The sequence below is a fragment of the Oncorhynchus tshawytscha genome, linkage group LG09, assembly GCF_018296145.1.
Source record: "Oncorhynchus tshawytscha isolate Ot180627B linkage group LG09, Otsh_v2.0, whole genome shotgun sequence".
Classification (NCBI taxonomy): domain Eukaryota; kingdom Metazoa; phylum Chordata; class Actinopteri; order Salmoniformes; family Salmonidae; genus Oncorhynchus; species Oncorhynchus tshawytscha.
In genome coordinates, this window is record NC_056437.1 from 38,818,777 (window position 1) to 38,846,379 (window position 27,603).

Sequence of the window (27,603 nt, forward strand, 5' to 3'; positions counted from 1 at the left end):
AACACCTTTTCTATATTCAACGACATTTTATGTACACTACAAAACTGTCAACAACCTATGCCTTTACTAAAACCCAAGTGGTACCCTTTCCCTACGGCTAAATCGGCCCCCAATTAGGTCTAAAGTAAGAACTCAATTATGCACTGTGGGTCCCCTAGGGTATTAAGTAGTCTAGTGTCCCCCGGATTATCACCTTTACTTCAATACCAAATGTACAAAATAAAAAATACAATCACTCCATATGACTAACGTGTCAACCGGATCACGTTTCTAGTACAACTTAATGCTTAATGCCTCACTCAAACTTGGTAGTCAGTGCGCCGACTTCACTACCCGATGTACTCCACACACACACCTATGCTTTGTTAGGACCTTAGAGAGACCCTTTCCCAAAGGCTAAATCGGTCTCAAGTCTGAGTCATCAATTTAATTATCCGTCATTCACACTTGGCCCTGCCTAGTACATCACATTCGCATCATATGGCTTTCCATTCCCACTTTGGTGGTCACTCGTTACCCACCACTCATACATGTAGTCCCAGACTATCCATTCACGCTTTGGTGGTCACCCGTTACCCACCATTCATACATGTAGTAAGTGCTCTCTGTTACCACCTACCAGCCAGGCATACTAGTACATCCCATACACAATGCATCATTAAGTATTGTTGATCAATAATAAAATTGCAGTTGCCAATGAAGATATTACTTCTCAACTATATTCCAATATCACATGTCACAATAGTTTAAATTTAGTAACTTACATCAAACAGGTGTCTCACAAAACTAAATTTGGATAACTCCAATGTGCAGAACTTTAGTTTTTCACAACAGGTGTCTGCTTACCTCTTTTAGTTGACCGGTCAGGATTTGTGAGACACACCGTCAGACGACAGTACTGGCCAATCGGCCGGACAATCTCCAGCGTTGTCCTTCTACCAGATTGTTACAGAGTTTGGGTAATCCAAAAGTTGTTACTGATTACAATTTGACAGGTAACTAGTAACAGATTACATTTAGAAAGTAACCTACCCAACCCTGGGAATGGATAATCCGTAGAACTAACTAATTGACTTCTGAAGGGTGGATTTTTAAATGGTCAGGATCACTGTTGACAATATTCCTTTTGACATTTTCAGTGAGTCTTTTTGTGCGACAGGCCTGGATGTTAATGGTAAATTGTTTTTGAAAATATAGTCTGGCTTGTTTCTCTTGCAAAAAAATTATTCTCGCTACTTGATATTTTGTATTTCATTTCACATGTATAGTTTTGTTCCGGCTGCATCACTAGTCACCAATACTCTTGCAACCTCAAGTCATTTGAGGGGGGCAATGACATAGTCTTTCTGTAAAGTGTCCACATTGAACATTATCTGATTCACCATCACTGTAACTAGTTTCATGGAGTTTCTGGCACATAACTTCTTGAGCACCTTCTGACGTTTCTCTAACATCAGTGGATAAAACATAACCGCTCACCTCTACTAGGGACTAGAGAAGGCATCCTGGTCAGCTTAAGTGTAACGTCTCAGTGGAAATTATGAATAGTGTGAAAAATCAGTTGGATCATCCTGGTTGTATCCTACTTTGAGTTTTACTTTGTTTCCAAGGAGCTGGTTGAGTACTCTTCCTGTTGGTTTCATGTCCCTTGGACAGAATGGTCAAATCATTGACCAATGATCACTGGGCATGGATGGAAGATGGAATTTTTGGATCAGAATGAATATGGTTTTGGCAATGAGGGTTATGATCATTACCCTGGCATCAGAAAAGCTAGTTCAGCAACATAGTACATTTTCAACATGGGTTGTTCAAGGAATCTCAACAGGCAGTTAACGTCAAAGAATGGTTGGCTTTAGAGAAGAAAAAGCTTCTACATTTTGATCTACTTAATACAGACTTTTCCAAAAATATAATGCACCGTGAACTATTTGCATTTGAATGTTTCAGCTCATTTCTCTAGTCAGTTTTAAATGCTGGTAGTTAAGTTCTCTGTGGGTAAAATGCTTTATCACTCATTGGCTGATGTGACAGGGTTCTTAGGGTGATTCTATGGAAACTCTTTAGACATTGATGTATTGCTTTTGTTGTAAAACAATACCTAGAAAAATATTTCCTGCTGCTTAATCTTGGATGAACATTGTTGTATTAATGTGATTAAGAATACGTTGGAGATCATTGATTATTTGACTTGCATGTACTACAATATCAACTCAAGACATGTAGATGTATCAAAGAATCCTGCTATGTTTTGTCCATCTAATAGTTTGATGATATGCGTAAGGAAGCCAGATGAACTTGTACTGAAAGATAAATGTTTATTGCTTGCAAAAAAAACACAAAAAAAGGGATTGTGTAATATTTTTTAAATTCACTTCACTCCCTGAAAGTTTGATCTGGCACAGTAGGACTTCTATACTGTGCGTGTGTTGGATATCCATCAAGAGACCTCTTGCTTTGGGTTGGTGTGTTCATGACAATGTTCCCCATTTGGTAATGACAGTAGAAATTGAACCAAATTACAGAGAAAAGGGTTGATTCATATAAAGACATTGTATTGGTCACATGCGCCGGATACAACAGGTGTAGACTTTAAAGTGTCTAAGCCATGTATTCTTAACTCCTTCACTACCACATGCTCACAGCACATTTATTTGTAAAGCATTGAATTCTTAACAGTCGGACTTAACAAAAGACGTTGGGGTTCTATCATTTTTATAGAATAACTCGCCTACCTTTCCCTTGGATAGTGCTACTGTGTGTAATTGTCTCAAACAACCCCTTAATTTGGGCTGGCCATAAACAAGGCCATGGCTTTCATTTTAGGATTTCACTGTGGTGTAATGTTGCCTGCAGAACAGTAATATTGTGAGGAATCTAAACTAAATCCTGAGTTCTCTGCATGCTTCTGCTAGGCCCCCCTCACAAAAGTCAATACAGTACTGTGTATTTCTGTATTATCTAATTAATCAAATTGTACTTTATGGTATGCGTGACTATCCCTAAAAAACAATTCTTCGATGGAGGGCAATCCTCAAAGGCTCTTAACAAATGGCATTTCAGATACTAAAATAAATGGGAAATGCATCTTGGGCAGAAAGCTCATCCACCCAAGGGTCGAAGATGGGTATGCTATGGAAAACGAGTATTAGGGCTAGATTCAATCTTGACCTTGAAGATCATAGCGCAATTTAAATTTAAAAAAAGGTAATTTCCCATTGACCCGACATATGCAGCATTTACTGTGAATGCAGAATCATTGCTTTTAAATTCAAATCGTGCCATAGAGCGGATTGAATCTCCCTTTGTTTTAAGACCATGAATAGATTTAGCTGGTCTAACCTATGCATCAAAAAGGTATGGCGATGCATGGTTCATGTCACACTGACGGAGGAGTAAATCACACGATAGGAGATTAACTGAGATAAGGATCCATTGTCTAATGGTGACACTGAAGAACATCTCCACCAAGGCCCATATGCAGAGCTAACTGTTCATGCAGTTAAAATAGGCAGTACTGTACACAAATTTTATTCTCCAGATAGACAAACATACATAGTGTATAAAACCTTGGGGATTTTCTCATTTCAACTACTGGTTCCAAAAATGTGACTGGCAGACACAATGACTAGCCTTATAAGACAGACTATTTTAGCAAGCATTGACTGAATATTCACAATAGCGCTTCATTATTATTATTTTGGTTGTTTGGAAAGCAGTGGTACAGCTGTGGATGAAAGATGGCTCCGTTAACAGCTCAGACACTGAAATGGTTCTTGATGTCCTTGATCTGTTTCATCATTTCTCCTATGTGCTCTCCCCTGGAAGAGAGAAGGAAACAAGGCTGTCAGGAAAGACCACTGCAAGTGTTACGGATGTCGTCGTCCCCCCTCTTCGGCTCCTAGCTAACTTGAACTTGGGAACTCTGCTTGGCTAACACGTGACCGCCCTCAAACATTCAAACGATTTGAGCAACCCAAAAGCTACAAATTGGATGGCTCAATCAATCTAGCTGTGGAGTGCACTTATGGTACGTTCTTCACTCTGTTACACTCACTCACATTAAACTCGCCACAGTCACCCCAGCCGCCGAGCTAAGCCCAACTACGCACCGGAGTCACTCGGCACCATTGTTACACATGTCACATTGCTTGGTTAGCGAGTACCCCTTCCCTCTCCGATTCAGTTCATACCTGGCTTGAACTTGAGACCTCTGCTTTGCTAACACGTGACCGCCCTCCTTAACAACATTCCAATGGTTTGAGCCACCCAAAAAGGTACCAATGTCTCCCATCTGCAACATTTCAAGCTAGCTGTGGAGTGAGCTTATGGTACATTAACTCCGTTACACCAGATCATATTAGACAAGACTCAGGACCAACATTAAATTCTACAAACAAAGGAGATCAATGGGTGTCATAAGGTCAACAGGCTGGCAAAAACTAGTATGCCACCCAGGGAAGAGCTGCCCATACTCACTGTTCCTTTATCACTCCCTGGACACACTTCCTCTGGTGGGGGTTGAGGGCGACAGTAGCTCTGGCTGGAGACAGCCCTTTGTCCATCTGTTTCTTCTGGTACTCCTTCTTCATATTTACCTGGAAGAAGATAAAACACCAGTCCAATTATTACTATGAACCAGTAGGAGCTCTGATGATGACGACGATAGACCTCAAGAAGGCAGCCCACTTGTTTAATGCCATTGCCCAGGTGACGCAGCTGGTCGTTGATGGTCTGCAGCTCTTTCTTCATGTCCTTCTCGCTGTCAGACAGAACGGGCAGCTGACTGCGCAGACTGCCCAGAACCTGCTTCACCCTGGTATAGTACAGAACACAAGTCAGAGAAGGAGGAAATAGGGTCATATGTTGTAATAGAAGCTCTGAAGCAGATCGCATTAGTTTTGAGATGAAATCAGTTATGTTGCTTGGGCATCTGACCATTTCAATGACTTCTGAAACTAAAGCCCGGAAGAAAGTTTAGATTTGAAAGACGAGCGTATCTAGCTACCTGTTCATGGTGGCTTCCTGGCGATACTTGGCATCCTCGTACTTATCAGCCAGAAGCTCTGCAGACTCTCGCAAACTTTTCCTATTGATAAAATAAATACACAATGAAGAATAGCTCTCAAGTATATGAAATGCAGGTGAAGCTCATATGAAGCCTCTGTACTTCAAATGCTTCCGTTTTGTACTCTTGTAGGAAGCAGTAACTGCCCATTGCTGACCTATACTTATAACTGGGCTCAGAGGTGCAACTTTGGTTTTAGAAACATCCTACCCAACCGCTCGGAGGTGTCTGCAATGTCCTAAAGCCAATCGTTACCTCTATCACATTCAAGTGATAAAACGGGGGGGGGGGCATGTCCCAGTCCCTAGTGAAAATTGCGCCCCTTACTGGGCTAAACTGATCTGAATAGGGCTTTCATTCACGTGATTGAAAGACCGCTAGTAGGGACTACCCACGCTGCGCTCGGGCTCTACCTACAACAAAATCAGACTTGATCTTGTAAAGCTAGATTTTTCTCATTAAAATGTTGATTCAATCAGAGAAAAAAAATCTATATAGTGCAAACTAAAATTGGGCGAACTCAGTTAAGTTCAATCTCTTGCATTTCTTCTGCGCGGCAGTCTGGAGGAAGTGCGCAGCTGCGCACATGTTTAGAGGGAACATTGGCCATGGGCATCAAGTTCTATGTTTATTGGGAAACTTGTCCCGATTTCACCTTTCCTCTCGGCACAGGGCTAGGTCCTCCAGCTGCTTGTTCTTCTGTCCGGTCAGCAGTTTCACCCTGAAAAAGAAACCCGTCAACATGCTTCCTCACATGGACACGTGTGTGTGTGTGTGTGTGTGTGTGTGTGTGTGTAAAATCACGTTTTAGTTGGTAGTGTACGCATATTTTGCAGATTTTATCACATGGGTGGTGAAACACTTATGTTTCTATATTCAACAGTGCAGTAATACCTAATACACACATCCCCCAAAATAATGGATATCAGAATAGGAATGGCAGATGGCAAGAACAGCTCAAATAAGCAAGGAGAAACAACAGTCCATCATTACTATAAGACATGAAGGTCAGTCAATCCAGAAAATTAAGAACTTTTAAATTTTAAGTGCAGTTGCAAAAACCACAGGAAAGAAAGAACAAGAGTCACCTCTGCTGTAGAGGATAAGTTCAGTAGACTTACCAGCCTCAAATTGCAGCCGAAATAAATGCTTCAGAGTTCAAGTAACAGACACATCAACTGTTCAGAGGAGACTGCGCAAATCTGGTCGAATTGCTGCATAGAAACCACTACTAAAGGCCACCAATAAGAAGAGACTTGCTTGGGCGAAGAAACACTAGCAATGGACATTAGACTGGTAGAAATCCGTCCAAATGTGAGATTTTTGGTTACAACCACTAACTTTGTGAGACGCAGAGTAGGTGAACGGATGATCTCCGCATGCGTGGTTCCCACCGTGAAGCATGGATACCACAGCACTCTGTAGCGATAGCACAAACCAGATGGGATGGCGTATCATTTGTTTCTCAACAGGGCAATAATTGAAAGTCCAAGAACAGTGGCCAAAGAATTTTAGAACCACCAACTCTTCCTAGAGTTGGCCGCCCGGCTAAACTGAGCAATCGGGGGAGAAGGGACTTGGTCAGGGAGGTGACCAAGAACCGATGGTCACTCTGAAAGAGCTCCAGAGTTCCTCTGTGGAGATTGGAGAACCTTACAAAAGGATAACCATCTCTGCAGCACTCCACCAATCAGGCCTTGATGGTAGAGTGGCCAAATGGAAGCCACTCCTCAGTAAAAAAGGCATATGACAGCCCGCTTGGAGTTTGCCAAAGGGCACCTAAAGGACTCTGACCATGAGAAACAAGATTCTCTGGTCTGATGAAACTAAGACTTAACTCTTTGTCCTGAATGCCAAGCGTCACATCTGGAGGAAACCTGGCACCATCCCAACGGTAAAGCATGGTGGTGGCAGGATCATGTGGGATGTTTTTCAGCGGCAGGGACTGGGAGACTAGTCAGGATCGAGGGAGAGATGAACGGAGCAAAGTACAGAGATCCTCCATGAAGTCCTGAGCGCTCTGGAGCAGGTTCTCAGACTGGGGAGAAGGGTCACCTTCCAACAGGACAACGACACTACGCACACTGCCAAGACAACGCAGGAGTGGCTTCAGACACATCTCTGAATGTCCTTGAGTGGCCTAGCCAAAGCCCAGACTTGAACCTGTTCGAACATCTCTGGAGGCCTGAAAATAGCTGTGCAGCAACGCACCCCATCCAACCTGACAGAGCTTGAGAGGATCTACAGAGAAAAAAAAAAATGGGAGAAACTCCCCAAATACAGGTGTGCCAAGCTTGTAGCATCATACCCAAGAAGACCCGAGGCTGTAATCGCTGCCAAAGATGCTTCAACAGAAGTACAGAGTAAAGGATCTGAATACTTATGTAAATGTGATTTCAGTTTCAAATGTCCAAAAAATGCTAAAAAAGTTTGGGATTTGTCATTATGCGGTACTGTATAGATTAAGGGAAAATAAACAATAAAACTTTAGAATAAGGCTGTAACGTAACAATGTGGAAAAGGTCAAGGGGTCTGACTACTTTACAAATGCACTGTATATACACAGTACCTTGAAAGTACTCACACCTTGACTTTTTCCAAATTTAGTTGTTGTAGCCTGAATTTAAAATGGATTTAAAATTGAGATGTGTTGGCCTGCCAAGTGGAGCAGCAGTCTAAGGCACTGCATCACAGTGCTAGAGGCATCACTACAAAGTCGGGTTCGATCCCGGGCTGCATCGCAACCGGCCATGATCGGGAGTCCCATAGCGCGGCGCACAATTGGCCCAGTGTTGTCTGGGTTAAGGGGTGGGTTTGGCCGGGGAGCAGTGAATTTCCTACAGATTCAACCACAAAGACCAGGGAGGTTTTCTTAAGCCTCGCAAACAAGGGCATCTAATTGGTAGATGGGTTAAAATAAAAAGCAGACATTGAATATCCCTTTGAACATGGTGAAGTTATTAATTACACCATCTCAAGTGTATCAATACACCTAGTCACTACAAAGATACAGGCGTCCTTCCTAACTCAGTTGCCGGAGAGGAAGGAAGACGCTCAGGGATTTCACCATGAGGCCAATGGTGATTTTAAAACAGTGTTTAATGGCTGTAATAGGACAAAACTGAATCAACAACATTGCAGATACTCCACAATACTAACCTAGATGACAGACTGAAAAGGAAGCCTGTACAGATTTTTTTTTTTATCCTCCAAAACATTCAAGGCACTAAAGTAAAACTGCCAAAAATGTGGCAAAGAAATTTACTCCTGGTCCTGAATACGAAGCATTAGATGTTTGGGGCAAATCCAACACAACACATCATTGAGTACCACTCTTAACATTTTCAAGCACGGTGGTGGCTGCATCATGTTATGTGTACACTTGTCATCAGCAAGGACTAGGGAGTTTTTTTTTAGGATAAAAAAAGAAAACGTCTAGCAACGATCAACAACTAAATAAAACAGAGCCTGAATAATTTTAAGAATGTGCAAATATTGTAAATTCCAGATGTGCAAAGCTCTTAGACTTACCCAGAAAGACTCAGCTGTAATCGCTGCCAAAGGTGATTCTAACATATTGTGAATGCTTATGTAAATTAGATCTGAATTTAATACCTTTGCAAACAACATTTCCACAAGCATGTTTTCACTGTCATTATGGGTTATTGTGTGTAGATAGGTGATTAAAAAAAGATTTAATGCATTTTGAATTGCGGCTGTAATAACAATGTGGAATAAGGGGTATGAATAGTTTGAAGGCATTGAATATAATTTATATGTACATAGGGCAGAAGTCTAATTCATTCACATTTCAGTTGTATATATTACTAGGTTTTAATTTGATGACTTTAAAGAATGAAAAATAAGTCATCATCTCATCTCTGCTCAGGCAGTAAGTGGCAGCCAGCCATCTGTTATCATCTCTGTGCTCCCCATTCGAACAAGTCATCCTATTTGGCTAGGCTAGCAGTAGCTTTCTGGGTGACAAATTATTTTTACTAGTTCTTCAAAGTAGATAAGGCATACTTTCAAGACTGTTTTTTACCAACTACTTTAACTAACAATCGGGTAGAGCTACCTTACGAACTGTCTCTATCCCTCTCGTCATTGTGTTGTCATTACTCTCTCATGCAGTCTCATATGGTGTGCCTGTAACAACCTTTGTCTGTGACCGGAAAGAACAGGTGCAATGGATTATGGTAATTGTAGTTCATTACCAAGTTTGTGCTGAACTAGGTTGAATATTAACCTAAACTCCCAATCAGCTCAGCGTCCCACATAGTTCTTGACTTAATTTCACTCCCTCTTGAATGATTGTACTTTGAGTTAACATAATTAAAGTGAAGTCGGTCAATTAGTTGATTTAAAAAAAAAAAAAACAGAACAGCCCTTCGAAATGTTGGTTAAACGCTCAGCACTAATATCCAAACTAAAACTTCAAGTGATCATATGTGTTATTGATTAATTATACAGTACCAGTCAAAAGATGACACACCTACTTTCATTCAAGGGTTTTTATTTGTACTATTGTCTACATTGTAGAATAATAGTGAAGACATCAAATCTATGAAATAACATATATGGAATCATGTAGTAACAAAAAAAAATTGTTTGAAAAATCTCAAATATATTTTGATTTGTTTCTAAGTAGCCACCCTTTGCCTGGACAGCTTTGCACACTCTTGGCCTTCTCTCAACCAGCTTCATGGGGTGGCAGTTAGCCTAGTGGTTAGAGCGTTTCGGTTGCTAGATTGAATCCCCGAGCTGCCAAGGTAAATCTGTCGGTCTGCCCCTGAATAAGGCAGTTCGTAATGATGAAAGTAATGATGAACTGTTGTTTCTCTATGCTTATTTGAGCTGTTCTTGCCATAATATGGACTTGGTCTATGACCAAATAGGGATATCTTCTGTATACCACTCCTACCTTGTCACATCACAACTGAGTGACTCAAACTCATTGAGGAAAGAAATTCCAAAAATGAACTTTTAACAGGGCACACCTGTTAATTGAAATGCATTCGAGGTGACCACTTCATGAAACTGGCTGAGAGAATGCCAAGAGCGTACAAAGCTGTCATCATGACAAAGGGTGGCTACTTTGAAGAATCTCCCATATAAAATATATTTTGATTTGTTTAACACTTTAATTACTTCATGATTCCGTGTGTTATTTCATAGTTTGTCTTCACTTATTGTTCTAAAATGTAGAAAATAGTACAAATAAAGAAAACCCCTTGAATGAGTAAGTGTGTCCAAACTTTTGACTGGTACTGTATGTGTATGTGCATTAGTGGATCTGTTAATGGGAGTGACATTTACCTTCTTTGCATCTCCTCACGGGCAATGTCCTGTTTGAGGATGTACTCCTCCCTGAAAACCTGGGTGGCTCTGCTCAGCAGCTGGAGACACTCTGGAGGAGGAGACGATGTGTCCTTGTCCCCTGCCCTAAACACACAGGACAACAGGACCGAGTACACACACTAAACCAAGGCTAACAGTGTTCCTTTGTGCATGTTATAGGGGGAGTTTTATCTAACATTTATCAGGTCAGGTCATGGAGAAACAATTGTCCTTCACAAAAACAGCAACAAGGGAGGATACTACATGTAAAAAATAACACAGCATGACGCCAAAGCATGTTGCCATGGAGTCAATTGGGATCTGTGCAAATCCAAGATCTCCTCAAGGGGTGTTTTCAATGCACTGTAGTGAGTGCGTTACCTGAGCATGAGAGGGTTGGTGGAGCTCCGGGCCAGGATGTTGCGGATGTGCTGCTCAAAGGAGTCGTCATGCAATCCACGCAGAGGAGAGCTAGCTGAGCCTACCCCCGGGTGGGAACACAGCAGGGGAGGAGAGGGAGGCCGAATGGAACTCCTAGGCACACACAGACATCCACCATCAGCCTATGACACAGTTTCCCATCTATAGCAGTTTCAATAATTGAACTGATATAATAATTAATCTAAAAATAATAGGCTATTATCATTCCAGAATCAAAAGCACCAGTTATCAGAGCAGCTCACAGATCACTGCACCTGAACATAGCCCATCTGTAAACAGCCCATCCAACTACCTCATCCCCATACTGTATTTATTTATCTTGCTCCTTTGCACCCAGTAGCTCTACTTGCACATTCATCTTCTGCACATCTACCATTCCAGTGTTTAATTGCTATATTGTACTTAATTTGCCACCATGGGCTATTTATTGCCTTACCTCCCTTATCTTACCTCATTTGCACTCACTGTATATAGACTTTTCTTTTTTCTACTGTATTAATGACAGTATGTTTGTTTATTCCATGTGTAACTCTGGTCACAGTTATAGATGAGAACGTGTTCTCAACTAGCCTACCTGGTTAAATAAAGGTGAAATAAAATAAAAAATAAGTGTAATTGACCAAAACACTTGAGTCCATACTGAACCGTACAGGAGAGGCAGTAGTAGACACTCATAGGTGCTGGTAATGCAGATCATGGTTGCACCCAAAGACAGGTCTGACACGATCAAGAAGCCCCGTACTGGAGCTGACAAGCTGGAGAGTGAAAAAGAAGAGATAATTGTTCAATAAACAAAGTCAACAACCTTTACTGCCAAGCTGACAATCAATGACAAGTCAGCTGGTTCTCCTAACTTGATGTCATTAATATCTGATGCCTTGATAATTGTGATACCTGCTACTTAGAGGCCTGGTACAGAGAATGTGCTCTACGATGCAGCGGTGCTCAGCAGCCAGCTCCTGGAGACTATCCTTGTCCTCATCTGTGGAGAAAGAGCATTATGGCAAAGCAGGCAAATTAATGCACTAACCACCTCTGATTTATATGGTAAACAACACAATTGAATTGACACCCCCATCTGGACATGAAGGACTCACCTGACTGGAGGAACTTGTGTAGTTTGTTGAACCAAGTGAGGCCTACACTGTGCACTCCTGCCTCATGTGTGCAGTGGTATCTGTGCTGGCACAGGGGGTCTGAAATTGGGCATAAAGCAAGTTTCAATGAAACAAAAGACACCGCAGAAAGAAAACCACATTGAAAGTACATTAGACAAACATAATGATGGGGTGTGGACCTTTGAGACTTGGTGGGAAGTACCAATGGATGCAATTTTAGCATTGAACTATATCAGCAAATCAGCATGACCCACTCACCTCTGTGCAGTCGGATTGGGCAAGTGAAGTCAGACTCCACAGGCTCTTCCTCCTCCCCTGCAGGCAGTTTGAGGGTGAGCTCCAGCTCCACACACTCAAACACGTAGAGAGAGGGCACTGCCTCCGAGCCCCGCAACCACCGCTCCACTGCCTGTCAATCACACACAGAGAAGAAAAGTCCTCAGTGTACACTCCTGAAGTGTATTCAGTGAGGTGAAATTGTCAATGTTGCAGATATATATGTAAAGAATACAGCCAACAGGTTCCCTGTTCTAACGGATAGACAATCTTAACCATTCTACACAGAACATTTATATCTGAATATTCTGTAACGTTGCACTCTAGTACAGTACTTACTCCAGTCTCCTCTTCCTCCTCTGCTTCCAGCACCACACAATGGTACAGTGTGCCTGTTTCTGTGGCGATGACCAGGATATTGGGAACACAGGGCAGGCAGAGCACGGCACAGGCGTCATAACCATAGTTATCCTCCGCCGCGGGGTACATGGGTAAGGGCCCAATGGGCTTACTGAGGCTTCCCAAACTGAAAAACAGAAGAACACGGTCTAGGGATGAGATTCAAATAAGATTCTTACTAATGGATGATTTTTATTAAAATGTCCTCAAACAGTAGCATAATATATTTGTAAAGGTCCACTGAATAAGCTTAACTGAAATTCAGTCAGACAAAACTAAATGTTAAGCTGACCTACAGTACCAGTCAAAATTTTGGACACATCTACTCATTCAAGCGTTTTTCTTTATTTTTTACTATTTTCTACATTGTAGAATAATAGTGAAGACATAAAAACTGAAATAACACATGGAATCATGAAGTAACCAAAAGTGTTGAACAAATTTAAAAAAATATATATATATATATATATATATATATATATAGGATATTCTTCAAAGTAGCCACCCTTTGTAGATCTGTGAGTATAACAGAACTTATTTGGCAGGTGAAACCCTGAGTACAAACATCCAGGATTTTTTTGAGGAACTGCACCTGGTTGCAGTTCCTATGGCTTCCACTAGATGTCAGTCTTTAGAAATTGGTTGATGTTTTTCTTTTGAGTAATGAAGAAGTAGTCCTGTTGTTGCCATGTGTTAAGGACTCTTTTGTTTGGTGCGCGCGACCTGGAACTTGCTCCACTTTGATTTTATCCTCTATTTGGCCAAGGAGAGTGATGGCGTGCTGTTTCAGATGACCTGGCCGCCACAATCACCCGACCTCAACCCAATTGAGATGGTTTGGGATGAGTTGGACTGTTAAGTGAAGGAAAAGCAGCCAACAACTGCTCAGCATACGTGGGAACTCCTTCAAGACTGTTGGAAAAGCATTCCTCATGAAGCTGGTTGAGAGAATGCCAAGTGTGCAAAGCTGTCATCAAGAGTAATTTGAAGAATCTAATATTTATATTTTATTTATTTGTTTAACACTTTTTTGGTTACTACATGATTCCATGTTTTACTTTGTCGTTTTGATGTCTTCACTATTATTCTACAATGTAGAACATTGTAGAAGATCACACTTTCAAGTTTAGAACACAGGAAGCATCCAGTTTTCAGGCTTCGCCTCTTTTCCCTGCTTTTCCCCTGAAAACCGGATGCTTCCAGTTTCTAATGTCCCGCTGAGGGTGCTAAGCCACTTACCTGTGTGCGAGGCTGGTGTAACTCAGATAGGTCTCTCCGTTCTCGTAGAGGATGTAGAGGGGGTACACCAGCACATCCTCCTTGGACCGCTGGCCTGTGAGCTGTTGAGGGGCGCCGGCCACTGGCCCAAAGTCAAAAGCCACAGCGATCTCGCCCAGAGAGGCTGCATAGGAGCGCCTAAGGAGGGGTGAGAGACAGATCTTATTAGTAAACTACATAGCAGGGTGTAGGTCAATTCCATTTTGATTTGGTCAATATAGAGGGTGAAATAACTCACCCACGAGTGTGTACACTGCTGTCCTCCTCTGACTGGGAAACTGATAGTGCTCTAGCTGGAGTCTGAGGCTCTTTCAACCCGTAGAACCTATACACGACAATACAATGTCAATGCAGTGCAATAGTATGGCCAATAAGGTATAAAACTATCGAAAAGAAAGGAGGACCAAGGCACTCTACATATAATTAATTAAAATTCCTTTATTTGTATGCCATGTTCAATGGAACCAACAGACGCATTTCAGCTGCATGGCCTTTGTCAGGGAGTACAAAAATACAATGAATATTAAACTATTAATACACACATACATCACCTGCAGGACATAGGGCCCCAGATAACTAGGGGCCCTATAGCTAACAAACCCATTGATTGATGAGACATAAAAAAATAAATTCTAAAAGAAAACACTATCACAACAAGTCATTTCGTCAATTCATTGACATTGTGCTTTGTAAATGGTCCATGTATGTTTACCTGATGGTGTTGTCAGAGGTCAGTAGCACTAGGTGGGGCTCCTCTGTCTCACTGGGGAACCAGGCGGCCTGCCGCAGGGTCACGGAGGCTGAGCTGGTGAAGAAACGCTCAGCCACAGGAATAGTCCTGGTAGAGAGGAAACAACCAAATCTTTAGTTAATCTACTCCATGGATTAGAGTCAACACAGGATTTGGAGTGGTGTAAAGAATGTTTATTTCATATGGACTGAAATTAGTTTTCCCTATAACTCAAGACAACGAGTGTGGGATGGGGATCCTTTCTTACGGTAGGCTATATGGGTGAGTTAGTTCCAGCCCACTGCACGCTTCAGTTATACAGAAAAATAAACTAATGAACCAGGTTCTTCCTAACTGTTCTAGTAGGCACCCCGCTGAGTGCTGACAGTGTTCTATATATCCCTAAAGGGACCAGCATAACCTGAAAAAAATGCTTTGATGGGTCAGATAGTTATTTATGTTAGATGGGGTATTGGGCTAACATTTCATACTCACTTGCAGTTAACTTCACTCCGTCCTCCTTCAAACTCGGACCTCTTGCCCCACCGCTGTGGTAATTCTAGAACGGTGACACCCCGTTGTCCAATGAGTGCAACATGGTACTGTGTCGGGCTCAGCAACACCTGGCACACTTCAAACCGTGGTGGATTGATGCACAACAGAGTCTGAGGAAAGAAATGAAAGTCATCTGACGTTAGTCTTCAACTTCACCGGCTTGGGTGATATTACAACAGCATTGTCTATTGACAGCCATCGTTGATGGTGACGACATCTTGATGTGTCAGATAATGGTTCAGCCTATTTGAACTAAAATCGCAGCGCACAGCAGGGCAGCACACGTGCCATTCCGAGTAATTTGCCTATTACTGTTTCAATAAATATGTTATATGGCCGTTATACGGAACGCAAGAGAGGAATGCAGGCCAGACAGGGCGCTGTCCACAGGGTATTGCATGGCGTTGCAAAATGGTGCGATAGCCTTCCTTCTTCAAGATCCCTTTTACCCTGTACAAATCTCCCACTTTACCACCACCAAAGCACCCCCAGACCATCACATTGCCTCCACCATGCTTGACAGATGTCATCAAGCACTCTTCCAGCACATTTATTTTTTTCTGCCTCACATATGTTCTTGATCCGAACACCTCAAACTTGGATTTGTCTGTCCATAACACTTTTTCCCCAATCTTCCCCTGTCCAGTGTTTGTTCTTATTCCCATCTTAATCTTTTCTACTTATCAGCCAGCCTGAGATATGGCTTTTTCTTTGCAACTCTGCCTAGAAGGCTAACATCCCAGAGTCACCTCTTCACTGTTGACGTTGAGATTGATGTTTTGCGGGTACTATTTAATGAAGCTGCCAATTGAGGACTTGTGTGGCTAGACACTAATTTGTATTTATTTTATATTTTTATTTCACCTTTATTTAAACAGGTAGGCAAGTTGAGAACAAGTTATCATTTACAATTGCGACCTGGCCAAGATAAAGCAAAGCAGTTCGACAGGTACAACAACACAGAGTTACACATGGAGTAAAAACAAACATACAGTCAATAAATAATACAGTAGAAAAATAAGTCTATATACAATGTGAGCAAATGAGGTGAGATAAGGGAGGTAAAGGCAAAAAAGGCCATGGTGGCGAAGTAAATACAATATAGCAAGTAACAAAAAAAGAACACTGGAATGGTAGATTTGCAGTGGAAGAATGTGCAAAGTAGAGAGAAATAATGGGGGTGCGAAAGAGCAAAATAAATACAGTAGGGGGAGAGGTAGTTGTTTGGGCTAAATTATAGATGGGCTATGTACAGGTGGAGTAATCTGTGAGCTGCTCTGACAGCTGGTGCTTAAAGCTAGTGAGGGGGATAAGTGTTTCCAGTTTCAGAGATTTTTGCAGTTCGTTCCAGTCATTGGCAGCAGAGAACTGGAAGGGGAGACGGCCAAAGTAAGACTTGGTTTTGGGGGTGACCAGAGAGATATACCTGCTGCAGCGCGTGCTACAGGTGGGTGCTGCTATAGTGACCATTGAGGTGAGATAAGGGGGGACTTTACATAGCAGGGTCTTGTAGATGACCTGGAGCCAGTGGATTTGGCGACGAGTATGAAGCGAGGGCCAGCCAACGAGAGCATACAGGTCGCAGTGGTGGGTAGTATATGGGGCTTTGGTGACAAAACAGATGGCACTGTGATAGACTGCATCCAATTTATTGAGTAGGGTATTGGAGGCTATTTTGTAAATGACGTCGCCGAATTCGAGGATCGGTAGGATGGTCAGTTTTACAAGGGTATGTTTGGCAGCATGAGTGAAGGAGGCTTTGTTGCGAAATAGGAAGCCAATTCTAGATTTAACTTTGGATTGGAGATGTTTGATGTGAGTCTGGAAGGAGAGTTTACAGTCTAACCAGACACCTAGGTATTTGTAGTTGTCCAGGGCGGACAGGTGCAGGCAGTGATCGGTTGAAGAGCATGCATTTAGTTTTACTTGTATTTAAGAGCATAATGTACTAATATACTTGTCCTCTTGCTCAGTTGTGCACCAGGGCCTCCAACTCCTCTTTCTATTCTGCTTAGCGCTGTTCTGTGAAGGGAGTAGTACACAGCAATGTACGAGATCTTCAGTCTCTTGGCAATTTCTCACATGGACTAGCCTTCATTTCTCAGAACAAGAATAGACTAACGGTTCAGCCGTTTCCAGCCACAATAGTAATTTACAACATTAACAATGTCTACACTGTATTTCTGATCAATTTTATGATATTTTAAAATGGATAAAAAAATGTGACCCCAAACTTTTGAACGGTAGTGTGTATGTATTATAACAGACACTCCTTAACCATCTTGTCTAGCTGTTTATATTAAAAAATATATATCAAATCAAAAGTTCCGACCATGCAGTAATATCTAACAAAAAATCTAACAATTTCACAACAACTATCTTTCACACACAACTGTAATGGAATGAATATGTACATATAATATATGGATGAGAGATGGCCAAACGGCATAGGCAAGATGCAGAAGATGGTATAGAGTACGGTATATACATATGAGATGAGTAATGTAGGGTATGTAAACATTATATAAAGTGGCATTGTTTAAAGTGACTAGTGATACATTTATTACATCAATTTTTTATTATTAAAGTGGCTAGAGATTTGGGTCAGTATGTTGGCAGCAGCCACTCAATGTTGGTGATGGTAGTTTAAAAGTCTCTCGGTCCCAGCTTTGATGCACCTGTACTGACCTCGCCTTCTGGATGATAGCGGGGTGAACAGGCAGTGGGTCGGGTGGATGTTGTCCTTGATGATCTTTTTGGCCTTCGTGTGACATCGGGTGATGTAGGTGTCCTGGAGGGCAGGTAGTTTGCCCCCGGTAAAGTGCTGTGCAGACCTCACTACCCTCTGGAGAACCTTACGTTTGTGGAAGGAGCAGTTGCCATACCAGGCAGTGATACAGCCCGACATGATGCTCTCGTTTGTGTATCTGTAAAAGTTGGAGAGTGTTTGCCAAATTGAAGAGGCGCCGTTGAGCCTTCTTCACAACGCTGTCTGTGTGGGTGGACCATTTCAGTTTGTCCGTAATGTGTACGCCAAGGAACTTAAAACATTCCACCTTCTCCACTACTGTCCCGTCGATGTGGATAGGGAGCTGCTCCCTCTGCTGTGTCCTGAAGTCCACGATCATCTCCATTGTTTTGTTGATGTTGAGTGTGAGGTTATTTTCCTGACACCACACTCTGAGAGCCCTCACCTCCTCCCTGTAGTCAGTCTCGTCGTTGTTGGTAATCAAGCCTACCACTGTAGTGTCGTCTGCAAACTTGATGATTGAGTTGGAGGTGTACATAGCCACGCAGTCATGGGTGTTCAGGGAGTACTGGAGAGGGCTGAGAACGCACCCTTGTGAAGCCCCAGTGTTGAGGATCAGCGGGGTGGAGATGTTTCCTACACTCACCACCTGGGGGCGTCCCGTCAGAAAGTCTAGGACCCAGTTGCACAGGGCCGGGTCGAGAACCAGGATCTCGAGCTTAATGATGAGTTCAGAGGGTACTGTGGTGTTAAATGCTGAGCTGTAGTCGATGAACAGCATTCTTACATAGGTATTCCTCTTGTCCAGATGGGTTAGGGCAGTGTGCAGTGTGATTGCGTCGTCTGTGGACCTATTGGGGCGGTAAGCAAATTGAAGTGGGGCTGGGGTGTCAGATAGGGTGGAGGTGATATGATCCTTAACTAATCTCTCAAAGCACTTCATGATGACGGAAGTGAGTACTACAGGTGATAGTCATTTAGCTCAATTACCTTAGCTTTCCACGACAATGGTGGCCCTCTTGAAGAATGTGGGAACAGCAGACTGGGATAGGGATTGATTGAATATGTCTGTAAATACACCAGCCAGTTGGGCTGCACATGCTCTGAGGGCGCGGCTAGGGATGCCGTCTGTACGCAGGCAAGAATCAAACATTGCCAAACAAAATCCTGGCAGAGGTTTATAAACGTTTTATACCACGACCATGCCTTCCTGTGGGGTTTCGACTAGTTACCACAGCCACAACGTCCATATATGGCGATATTGTAATAATTTATGAAAACAAAAATGTTCTTTTAATCTTAATATAGGTTTAAGGTTAGGCACAACGTTAGCAGTGTGGTTAATGTTTTACTCACGTTGGCTGCGGTGAAGGAGAGCCCGCAGGTTTTGGCAGTGTCGGTGGCACTGTATTGTCCTCAAAGTGTTTAGTTTGTCTGGGAGCAAGACATCGGGGTCCGTGACAGGGCTGGTTTTCTTTTTGTAGTCCGTGATTGACTGTAGACCCTGCCACATATCTCTCGTGTCTGAGCCGTTGAATTGCGACTACTTTGTCTCTATACTGACGCTTAGCTTGTTTGATCGCCTTGTGGAGGGAATAGCTACACTGTTTGTATTCGATCATGTTTCCATATGACTGAAGGCCACGCATCATAATTTTATGCATCTCTTCTCCAAATCAAACAATGTAATGGAGATCTCAAAAAGTTATTAGAATAGCCTAGAAACGTAAGGTAGCCAGAGGACTAATAATGAGAGAACAAACAATATTCAGTAGAAAAATATAATTATCCTATTAAGAAAGAAATTATCCATGCATGCCCGGAAAATCCATCCATGTGAGGTTGAAAACCAAATGGCCAATAATCTATCCTCCCACTAGGCCTATCATAAAATCTTTAAGACAAGTTAAAGTTATGAACAGTAGCTTATTTCTCAAATATTCTAGACTGCGAGGGTGTTGTCCTAAAGTTGTAGCTTTCAAAAATAACAAGAATGAATGTCTATAGCCTAAGCACAGACCAACGTTTCCAAAACTCGGTCCTCAGGAACCCAATTGGTGCATATTTAGTTTTTTGCCCTAACACTACACAGCTGATTTCAAATGATCAAAGCTTGTTATTTGAATCCGCTGTGTAGTGCAAGAGCAAAAACCAAAATGCATAGGCTATTCTCAATCACAGCTTTGAGGCAAATAAAGCAATTATTATCCCATTGTGCTTCTATTCAGCCCATGGTGTAGGCATATAAAATACTGTAGCTCACTATACGGTAAGACGGCCCGTTTCTCACCAGACAGTCACTGCTCCATCATGACCGCATCACACAGACAGACACACAAACCTGTTCTGCTCCTCCCCCAGAAAGGAATAATAGAAAACACTTGCCATTGCCTGCACTTAGCCTCTACCCAGGCATTCAACATGATCTTTCATCATGATTTGTCCAGTTCCATTACATTTCAGCTATAGACCAACGGTTGGTTTAGCTGTTTTCTTAATATTAGATTTTTGGGGGGGGTGGCCAATAGGGGCGATAGCATAGTATATCACAAAGTTTAATGGCTACATAATCACAATAGGATAAAAGGTTGACATCGCTCAACCCCAATGCTTATCACCAAAAAATATATGGTAACATTGATCAGGAGCTGATGAAGTCAGTGACCTTGTCCAGCAGAAAACCCTAGCCCCTGAAGGAGAATTAAGATTTGAGAGGAGTTCATTAGGTTTAACTTTAGGCAATACGATAACTCCACCTTGCCGGGGCTAGGTAGACTATTAGCTAGAGATTGGACGCTAGATATGTGCTAACTATGATTCCATTACTAGGCGTTTCAGGTTAGCTTATTCAAAATGCCACCATACATGTTGAAACTAACCTGCTCTTGGCGATACGCTTTTCTCTGAATCGAGAACGAAGAGGGTGTCTTATAAATACCTATGTCCAGTTGCTGTTGGTTCTACAAAAACCAGAGAAAACTCAACGACATTAAATTAATGTTTTTTTTTATTAATCGAGTGAGAAATGCGTCTTACATGACCAGGTGTAGAAGTAGATGACAGTGCGACCAAAACAAATATCTAACAAGATCTTTGCTTGGGTCGCACCGTCTTCTACACGTGGCCATGTCGCATGTAAACGAGTAGTTTCTGCAAATATGATTGGAAATGCTAGATGTGTGGCAGCTAAGATGGTTAGGAACCTGTCGCGGTACAAAACATAGACGTAATATATTTCTGACAGTATCCCCAAGAGCAGGTTAGTTGAAACATCTACTGGAGCGTTTTGTATAAACTAACCTGTAACGCCCAGTAATGGAAACATAGCTATCGCGTCTGGCGTAATTTACAATATGTAGCTAACAGTAGTGGAATATATTCCATATTGCTTACACCTGTACAATCCTCCCATATCTCCACAAGCGACTAGGGGGACAGTACATGGGTAATTATGGGTTGTTCTGGATGAGGTCAATGTGAAATACAATTGCATGTTGCGCCAATGAATGGGAGTCGCAGCTACTATTTTAGCTAATATAATACGTTAAAAAGATGAACAACCACCCTTTAAAATCGTTATCCATCGAGAATAACGTGCTCACCTGATATTTCACACTCTCAATGCTGTCCTCCGAATTCAGCTGCCTCAGGTTGGTCGTGTAAAAAACACTGTCTGCGTCGTTCCACACGAATATGTCACCATTGAGGCAAAATGTCAGATTCTTTGCAGTTTTCCTGCAATTCGCTTTGGGTTCCAAATCAAGTTTCTCTCGTAATTTAAAAAATATATAATGACTTGGTAGCTCGCTTCTCCATCGCTCGCCAGCAAACGCCGCCATTTTCCCGTCGTCTGAAAATGACGTCGTCAGAAACGTACCAATGAACACGAACTTCAGAATACATACTACTCGATCATCCAATCAGATCCAGCGGCAAACTAAAGGCGTACAAATAGTTTTTAGAGCCACTGAAACGAAAGTTGCCTCAAAAGTTGATACATAAAATACCTTTAGTTGCTACAAAATGATACAAAGTAACCACAGATAGAACAATAATTTATGTTATAACAGTCAGCGAAGTGAAAATGCTTTCAGCATTCCAGTTCCCAGTGTACATGCACACTCGCCTACATTACACATAATTGTGAATGTAGGAAATACAGGTGTAGGAAATAGGAATGTAGGAAATACAGGTTGTACGTAGGCAAGAATCAAACATTGCCAAACAAAATCCTGGCAGAGGGTTATTACTTTTAAAACCTGCTTATAAACGTTTTATACCACGACCATGCCTTCCCGTGGGGGTTTCGACTAGTTACCACAGCCACAAAGTCAATATATGACTATATCGTAAAAATGTATGAAAACAAAAATGTTATTTTTAGTCTTAATATAGTGTTAAGGTTAGGCACAACGTTAGCAGTGTGGTTAAATTTGTGGTAAAGGTTAGGGTTAGGTTTAAAATAATATTTTAAGAAGAGTAATTGTAGAAATAGGCGGCGTTTATGACTTCGTGGTTGTGGTAACTAGTGACGAGGTTCTCGTGGTTGTCGGTAGCATTACATTAGCTGCAATGCAATCGTGGTAAGTATGTGTCACTGCATCTTGTATTGACTCTGCCAACAGAAGCTTTAACCCATTTTCACTAGGCGCTTGTGGCTGTGCTATTCACTGCGAACGACATGGAACCAGATGGGCTTGCAAACGAACTCGTCTGAATTGCTTGTGAAGGAAATACAATGTCCAATTTTAAGGACACAAACTCTACCCCAGACGGGTATAGGGCTCTAAACATGAGTGAATTGCAGGAGCTTTTACAAGATAAAGAAAAAATGGACCAGATCGTCCGACTCAATGAGAAGGTATTTGGTTCAACAATGTGGCAACTATCGAATACAGCCACACAGTTTTGCTAAATATATCTGTGTGTTACATGTAGTTGATATTTCCTCTTCCAGATATTGTATTCAAACTTAAATAGTTATACATTATGTTCTCTTCAAATTTCTATGATTTCTTTGATGCCTCATCCTATGGCACATGATATAGGATATGGCCAATGCATGAGCCGCTTTAGTAGCCTCCCATGACTCTCTGCATTATTGTCTGCGTGGCTTCCAATGGCTTTCGAAAGCCTTTCATTTCCCCCCCACGTTCTCCTTCGATCCTATGAAGCTCATGTGAATGTAAACTAAACGTAGGATACTTATTTACAATTGGCTTTGTTCACATTCCATTCGTTTTTTACAGGATGTTTTTCCATACCACTGAACCTGAACAGGGAATTCCTGCTTGCCATACAGGACATGTTCAGTGAGCAGCAGGATCAACCTATTCGAAATACTACAAAGGCACTCAAATTTTAATTTGAAAACACATCTCGGTCTCTCTGTTGCACACACACACACACACACACACACACACACACACACACACACACACACACACACACACACACACACACACACACACACACACACACACACACACACACACACAGTAAACACATCTCTCACACACTTGTACATTCAAATGCACCTCTTTCTATATTTCTGTCTTATTCCTGAATGTAATGTTAAATTACTAGGGCAGTTTTTTATTTTCCTATTTGAACCCGCAGTCTTGCACAGTTCCAAAACATTGTCATTCATGGTACATAGCCCTCTGTCTGAAATCATCAGGTGTGGCATTCATTCTTGGACAGAGATAAAATCGTTACTCATTTGGGAATGGACGTGGGTGTGTCCAATTCAGAGCAAGACATGACATTTGAAACCTTCCTCGCTGCTGCAGCAAATGAATTCGAGCGATGTTTCCAAAGTGGTCGCATCTCACCGAGAGAGGCCATGGAATTCTCCCAAGGGACTGGATCAGAATTACTTAGCTAGAGCCATGGTCGGGATTTCAGTAATGGTTGTATTTGCAGTTATATTCGACTTGACCAAGACGTTTAATCGAAAATAAATGTACAAAGTGTTACATGCCAGTAGTTAGTTGAGACATTCACACACACATTCTCATTTACACTGTGTGTAACTAAACATCACTAGGGTGTCTGGGTGTGCTCCTCTCCCATTGCCCTTCCTGCAGATGCCATTACAGTTTAATAAAGCACACATATGCGTAGTTGGCTAACATGTGATGGTAGTTGAGCTCATTGTAGTGGATGGCTCCACAGCCCCTATGATCCACTGGTGAGCAACGCTCCAATTCAGTAACGGGTTGGGGTCTCCGGCGGCAATCACCCAGTCTGTGGTGGTATGTAGCTGTCTACATACCAACACAGACTGATGATGGCACTAAGACCGCACTGAAGGAGCTGTATTCTGCCATAAGCAAACAGGAAAACGCTCACCCAGAGGCAGTGCTCCTAGTAGCCCGGGGACTTTCATGCAGAGAAACTTAAATCTATCTTACCAAATTTCTATCAGCATGTAAAATGTGCAACCAGAGGGGAAGAAACTCTGGAACACCTTTACTCCACACACAGAGACGCATACAAAGCTCTTCATCGCCCTCCATTTGGCAAATCTGACTATAATTCTATCCTCCTGATTCCTGCTTAAAGCAGGAAGCATCAGTGACTCGATCAATAAAAAAGTAGTCAGATGAAGCAGATGCTGAGCTACAGGACTGTTTTGCTAGCACAGACTGGAATATGTTCCGGCATTTCTCCGATGGCATTATTAAGGAGTACACCACATCAGTCATTAGCTTCATCAATAAGAGCATCGATGACGTCGTCCCCACAGTGACCGTACGTACATACCCCAACCAGAAGCCATAGATTACAGGCAACATCCGCACTGAGCTAAAGGCTAGAACTGCCGCTTTTAAGCAGCGGGGACTCTAACCCGAAGCTTAAAAGAAATCCCGCTATGCCCTCCAACCAACCATCAAACAGGCAAAGTGTCAATACAGGACTAAGATCGAATCGTACTACAACGGCTCTGACCTTCGTCGGATGTAGCAGGGCTTGTAAACCATTACAGACTACAAAGGGAAGCACAGCCAAGAGCTGCCCAGTGACACGAGCTTACCAGATGAGCTAAACTACTTCTATGTTTCCTTCGAGGCAAATAACACTGAAACATGCGTAAGAGCACCAGCTGTTCCGGGAAGACTGTGATCACGCTCTCCGCAGCCGATGTGAGTAGGACCTTTAAACAGGTCAACAATCACAAGGCCGCAGGGCCAGACAGATAACAGGACGTGTACTGTGAGCATGCGCTGACCAACTGGCAAGTGTCTTTACTGACATTTACAACCTCTCCCTGTCCAAGTCTGTAATACTAACATGTTTTAAGCAGACCACCATAGTCCTTGTGCCCAAGAACACTAAGGTAACCTGCCTAAAGAACTACCGACCGTAGCACTCACGTTTGTAGCCATGAAGTGCTTTGAAAGGCTGGTCATGGCTCACATCAACACCCTTATTCCAGAAACCCTAGACCCACTCCAATTTGCATACCAGCCTAACAGATCCTCAGATGATGCAATCTCTATTGCACTTCACACTACCCTTTCCCACCTGGACAAAAGGAACACCTTTGTGAGAATGCTATTCATTGATTACAGCTCAGCGTTCAACACCATAGTGCCCTCAAAGCTCATCAATAAGCTAAGGACCCTGGGAATAAACACCTCCCTCAGCAACTGGATCCTGGACTTCCTGACGGGCTGCCCCCAGGTGGTAAGGGTAGGTAGCAACACATCCACCACGCTGATCCTCAACACAAGGGCCCCTCAGGGGTGCGTGCTCAGTTCCCTGCTGTACTCCCTGTTCACTCATGACTGCACGGCCAGGCACAACTCCAACACCATCATCAAGTTTGCCGATGACACGAAAGTGGTAGGCCTGATCACAGACAACAACAAGACAGCCTATAGGGAGGAGGTCAGAGACCTGGCTGTGTGGTGCCAGGACAACAACCTCTCCCTCAACGTGATCAAGACAATGGAGATGATTGTGAACTCCAGGAAAAAGAGGACCAAGCACAACTCCATTCTCATCGACGGGGCTGTAGTGGAGCAGGTTGAAAGATTCAAGTTCCTTGGTATCCACATCACCAACAAACTAACATGGCCCAAGCACGCCAAGACAGTCGGGAAGAGGGCACGACAAAGCCTATTCCCTCTCAGGAGACTGAAAAGATTTGGCATGGGTCCTCAGATCCTCAAAAGGTTCTACAGCTGCACCATCGAGAGCATCCTGACTGGTTGCATCACTGCCTGGTATGGCAACTGCTCGGTCTCCGACTGCAAAGCACTATAGAAGGTAGTGCGTACGGCCCAGTACATCACTGGGTCCAAGCTTCCTGCCATCCAAGACCTCTACAACAGACGGTGTCAGAGGAAGGCCCTAAAAATGGTCAAAAACTCCAGCCACACTCGTCATAGACTGTTCTCTCTGCTACCGCACGACAAGCAGTACCGGAGCGCAAAGTCTAGGTCCAAAAGGCTTCTAAACAACTTCTACCCCCAAGCCATAAGACTCCTGAACATCTAATCAAATGGCTACCCAGACTATTTGCATCCCTCCCCGTCCATCTCTTTTACACCGCTGCTACTCTCTGTTGTTATCATTTATGTATAGTCACTTTAATAACTCTACCTACATGTACATATTACCTCAAGTAATCAATGCCCCTGCACATTGACTCTGTACTGGTACCCCCCTGTAAATAGTCTCGCTATTGTTATTTTACTGCTGCTCTTTAATTACTTGTTACATTTTTTTTACTCATATTTTTTAAAAACTGCAATGTTGGTTAGGGGCTCGTAAGTAAGCATTTCACTGTAAGGTTGTACCTGTTGTATTCGGCGCATGTGACTAATACAATTTGATTTGATTTAATGACATAATAAGATGGATGCTTGTGTAAATAGCCCACATATCACTAGCTAACTCCTTGTGGAGAAATGTTCTAAGCCTTCTGACTGGCGGAATTGCTATCCTCTAGTGGCTCCATAGGATTTGACATGGGGTATTAGCCGAACTGTGAAAATTCAATTACAGAAATCTGGACACTGTCACTGCTACATTTTAAAACACTCAGTGACTCCTTGAGCATCTCGTCTTACCACAAATGGCAGTGAAGGAGAAGAGTAACACTCAAGCCCTTTCCCCCCTAAAACAAATCTATCTGATCGATTCTAGCAGGTTGACTTGATGGAAAATGAGCCAGTATTCTTAAGCTGGCATAATAAATCACATTTTTCACATTTGTATAATATTCAGTGCATTCGGAAAGTATTCCGACCACTTTACTTTTTCCACATTTTGCTATGTTACAGCCTTATTCTAAAATTAATTAAATCAATATTTTTCCTCTTCAATCTACACACATTGCCCCGTAATAAGAAAGCGAAAACAGGTTTTTTGAAATGTTTGCAAATTTATAAAATAGAAAAACTGAAAATACTTTATTTACATAAATATTCAGACCCTTTGCTTTGAGACTCAAAATTGAGCTCAGGTGCATCTTGTTTCCATTGATCATCCTTGAGAAGTTTCTACAACTTGATTGGTGTCCACCTGTGGTAAACTCAATTGATTTGAAAAGGAACACACCTGTCTACATAAGGTCCCACAGTTGACAGTGTATGTCAGAACAAAAACCAAGCCAATACGTCAAATGAATTGTCCG

At 42.4% G+C, this 27,603-nt stretch overlaps 2 protein-coding genes across 3 annotated transcripts in view; one reads left to right on the plus strand and one right to left on the minus strand.

Moving 5' to 3' along the window:
- Positions 1 to 2,304: 2,304 nt before the first annotated feature.
- Positions 2,305 to 21,824, minus strand: nup88 (nucleoporin 88). Its single transcript, XM_024431890.2, has 17 exons — positions 21,557 to 21,824; positions 15,146 to 15,315; positions 14,633 to 14,758; positions 14,159 to 14,245; positions 13,882 to 14,058; positions 12,583 to 12,769; positions 12,226 to 12,376; positions 11,947 to 12,045; positions 11,744 to 11,831; positions 11,500 to 11,604; positions 10,790 to 10,942; positions 10,388 to 10,513; positions 5,724 to 5,789; positions 5,009 to 5,089; positions 4,690 to 4,816; positions 4,480 to 4,598; positions 2,305 to 3,821 (listed from the first exon to the last, which is right to left on the minus strand). The coding sequence occupies exons 1-17, from the start codon at positions 21,791 to 21,793 to the stop codon at positions 3,758 to 3,760; spliced, it is 2,163 nt and encodes a 720-aa protein (XP_024287658.1). The 5' UTR covers positions 21,794 to 21,824; the 3' UTR covers positions 2,305 to 3,757.
- Positions 21,825 to 22,530: 706 nt separating this feature from the next.
- Positions 22,531 to 27,603, plus strand: part of vps37d (VPS37D subunit of ESCRT-I) — a 39,630-nt gene continuing 34,557 nt past the window's right edge. The window contains exon 1 of one of the 2 annotated variants that reach the window (XM_024431892.1): positions 22,531 to 22,815. In XM_024431892.1, the coding sequence (XP_024287660.1) occupies positions 22,808 to 22,815 (8 nt within the window). In that variant the 5' untranslated portion in view covers positions 22,531 to 22,807. The remainder of the gene's footprint in view (positions 22,816 to 27,603) is intronic. The other variant, XM_024431891.1, reaches the window with a different exon arrangement.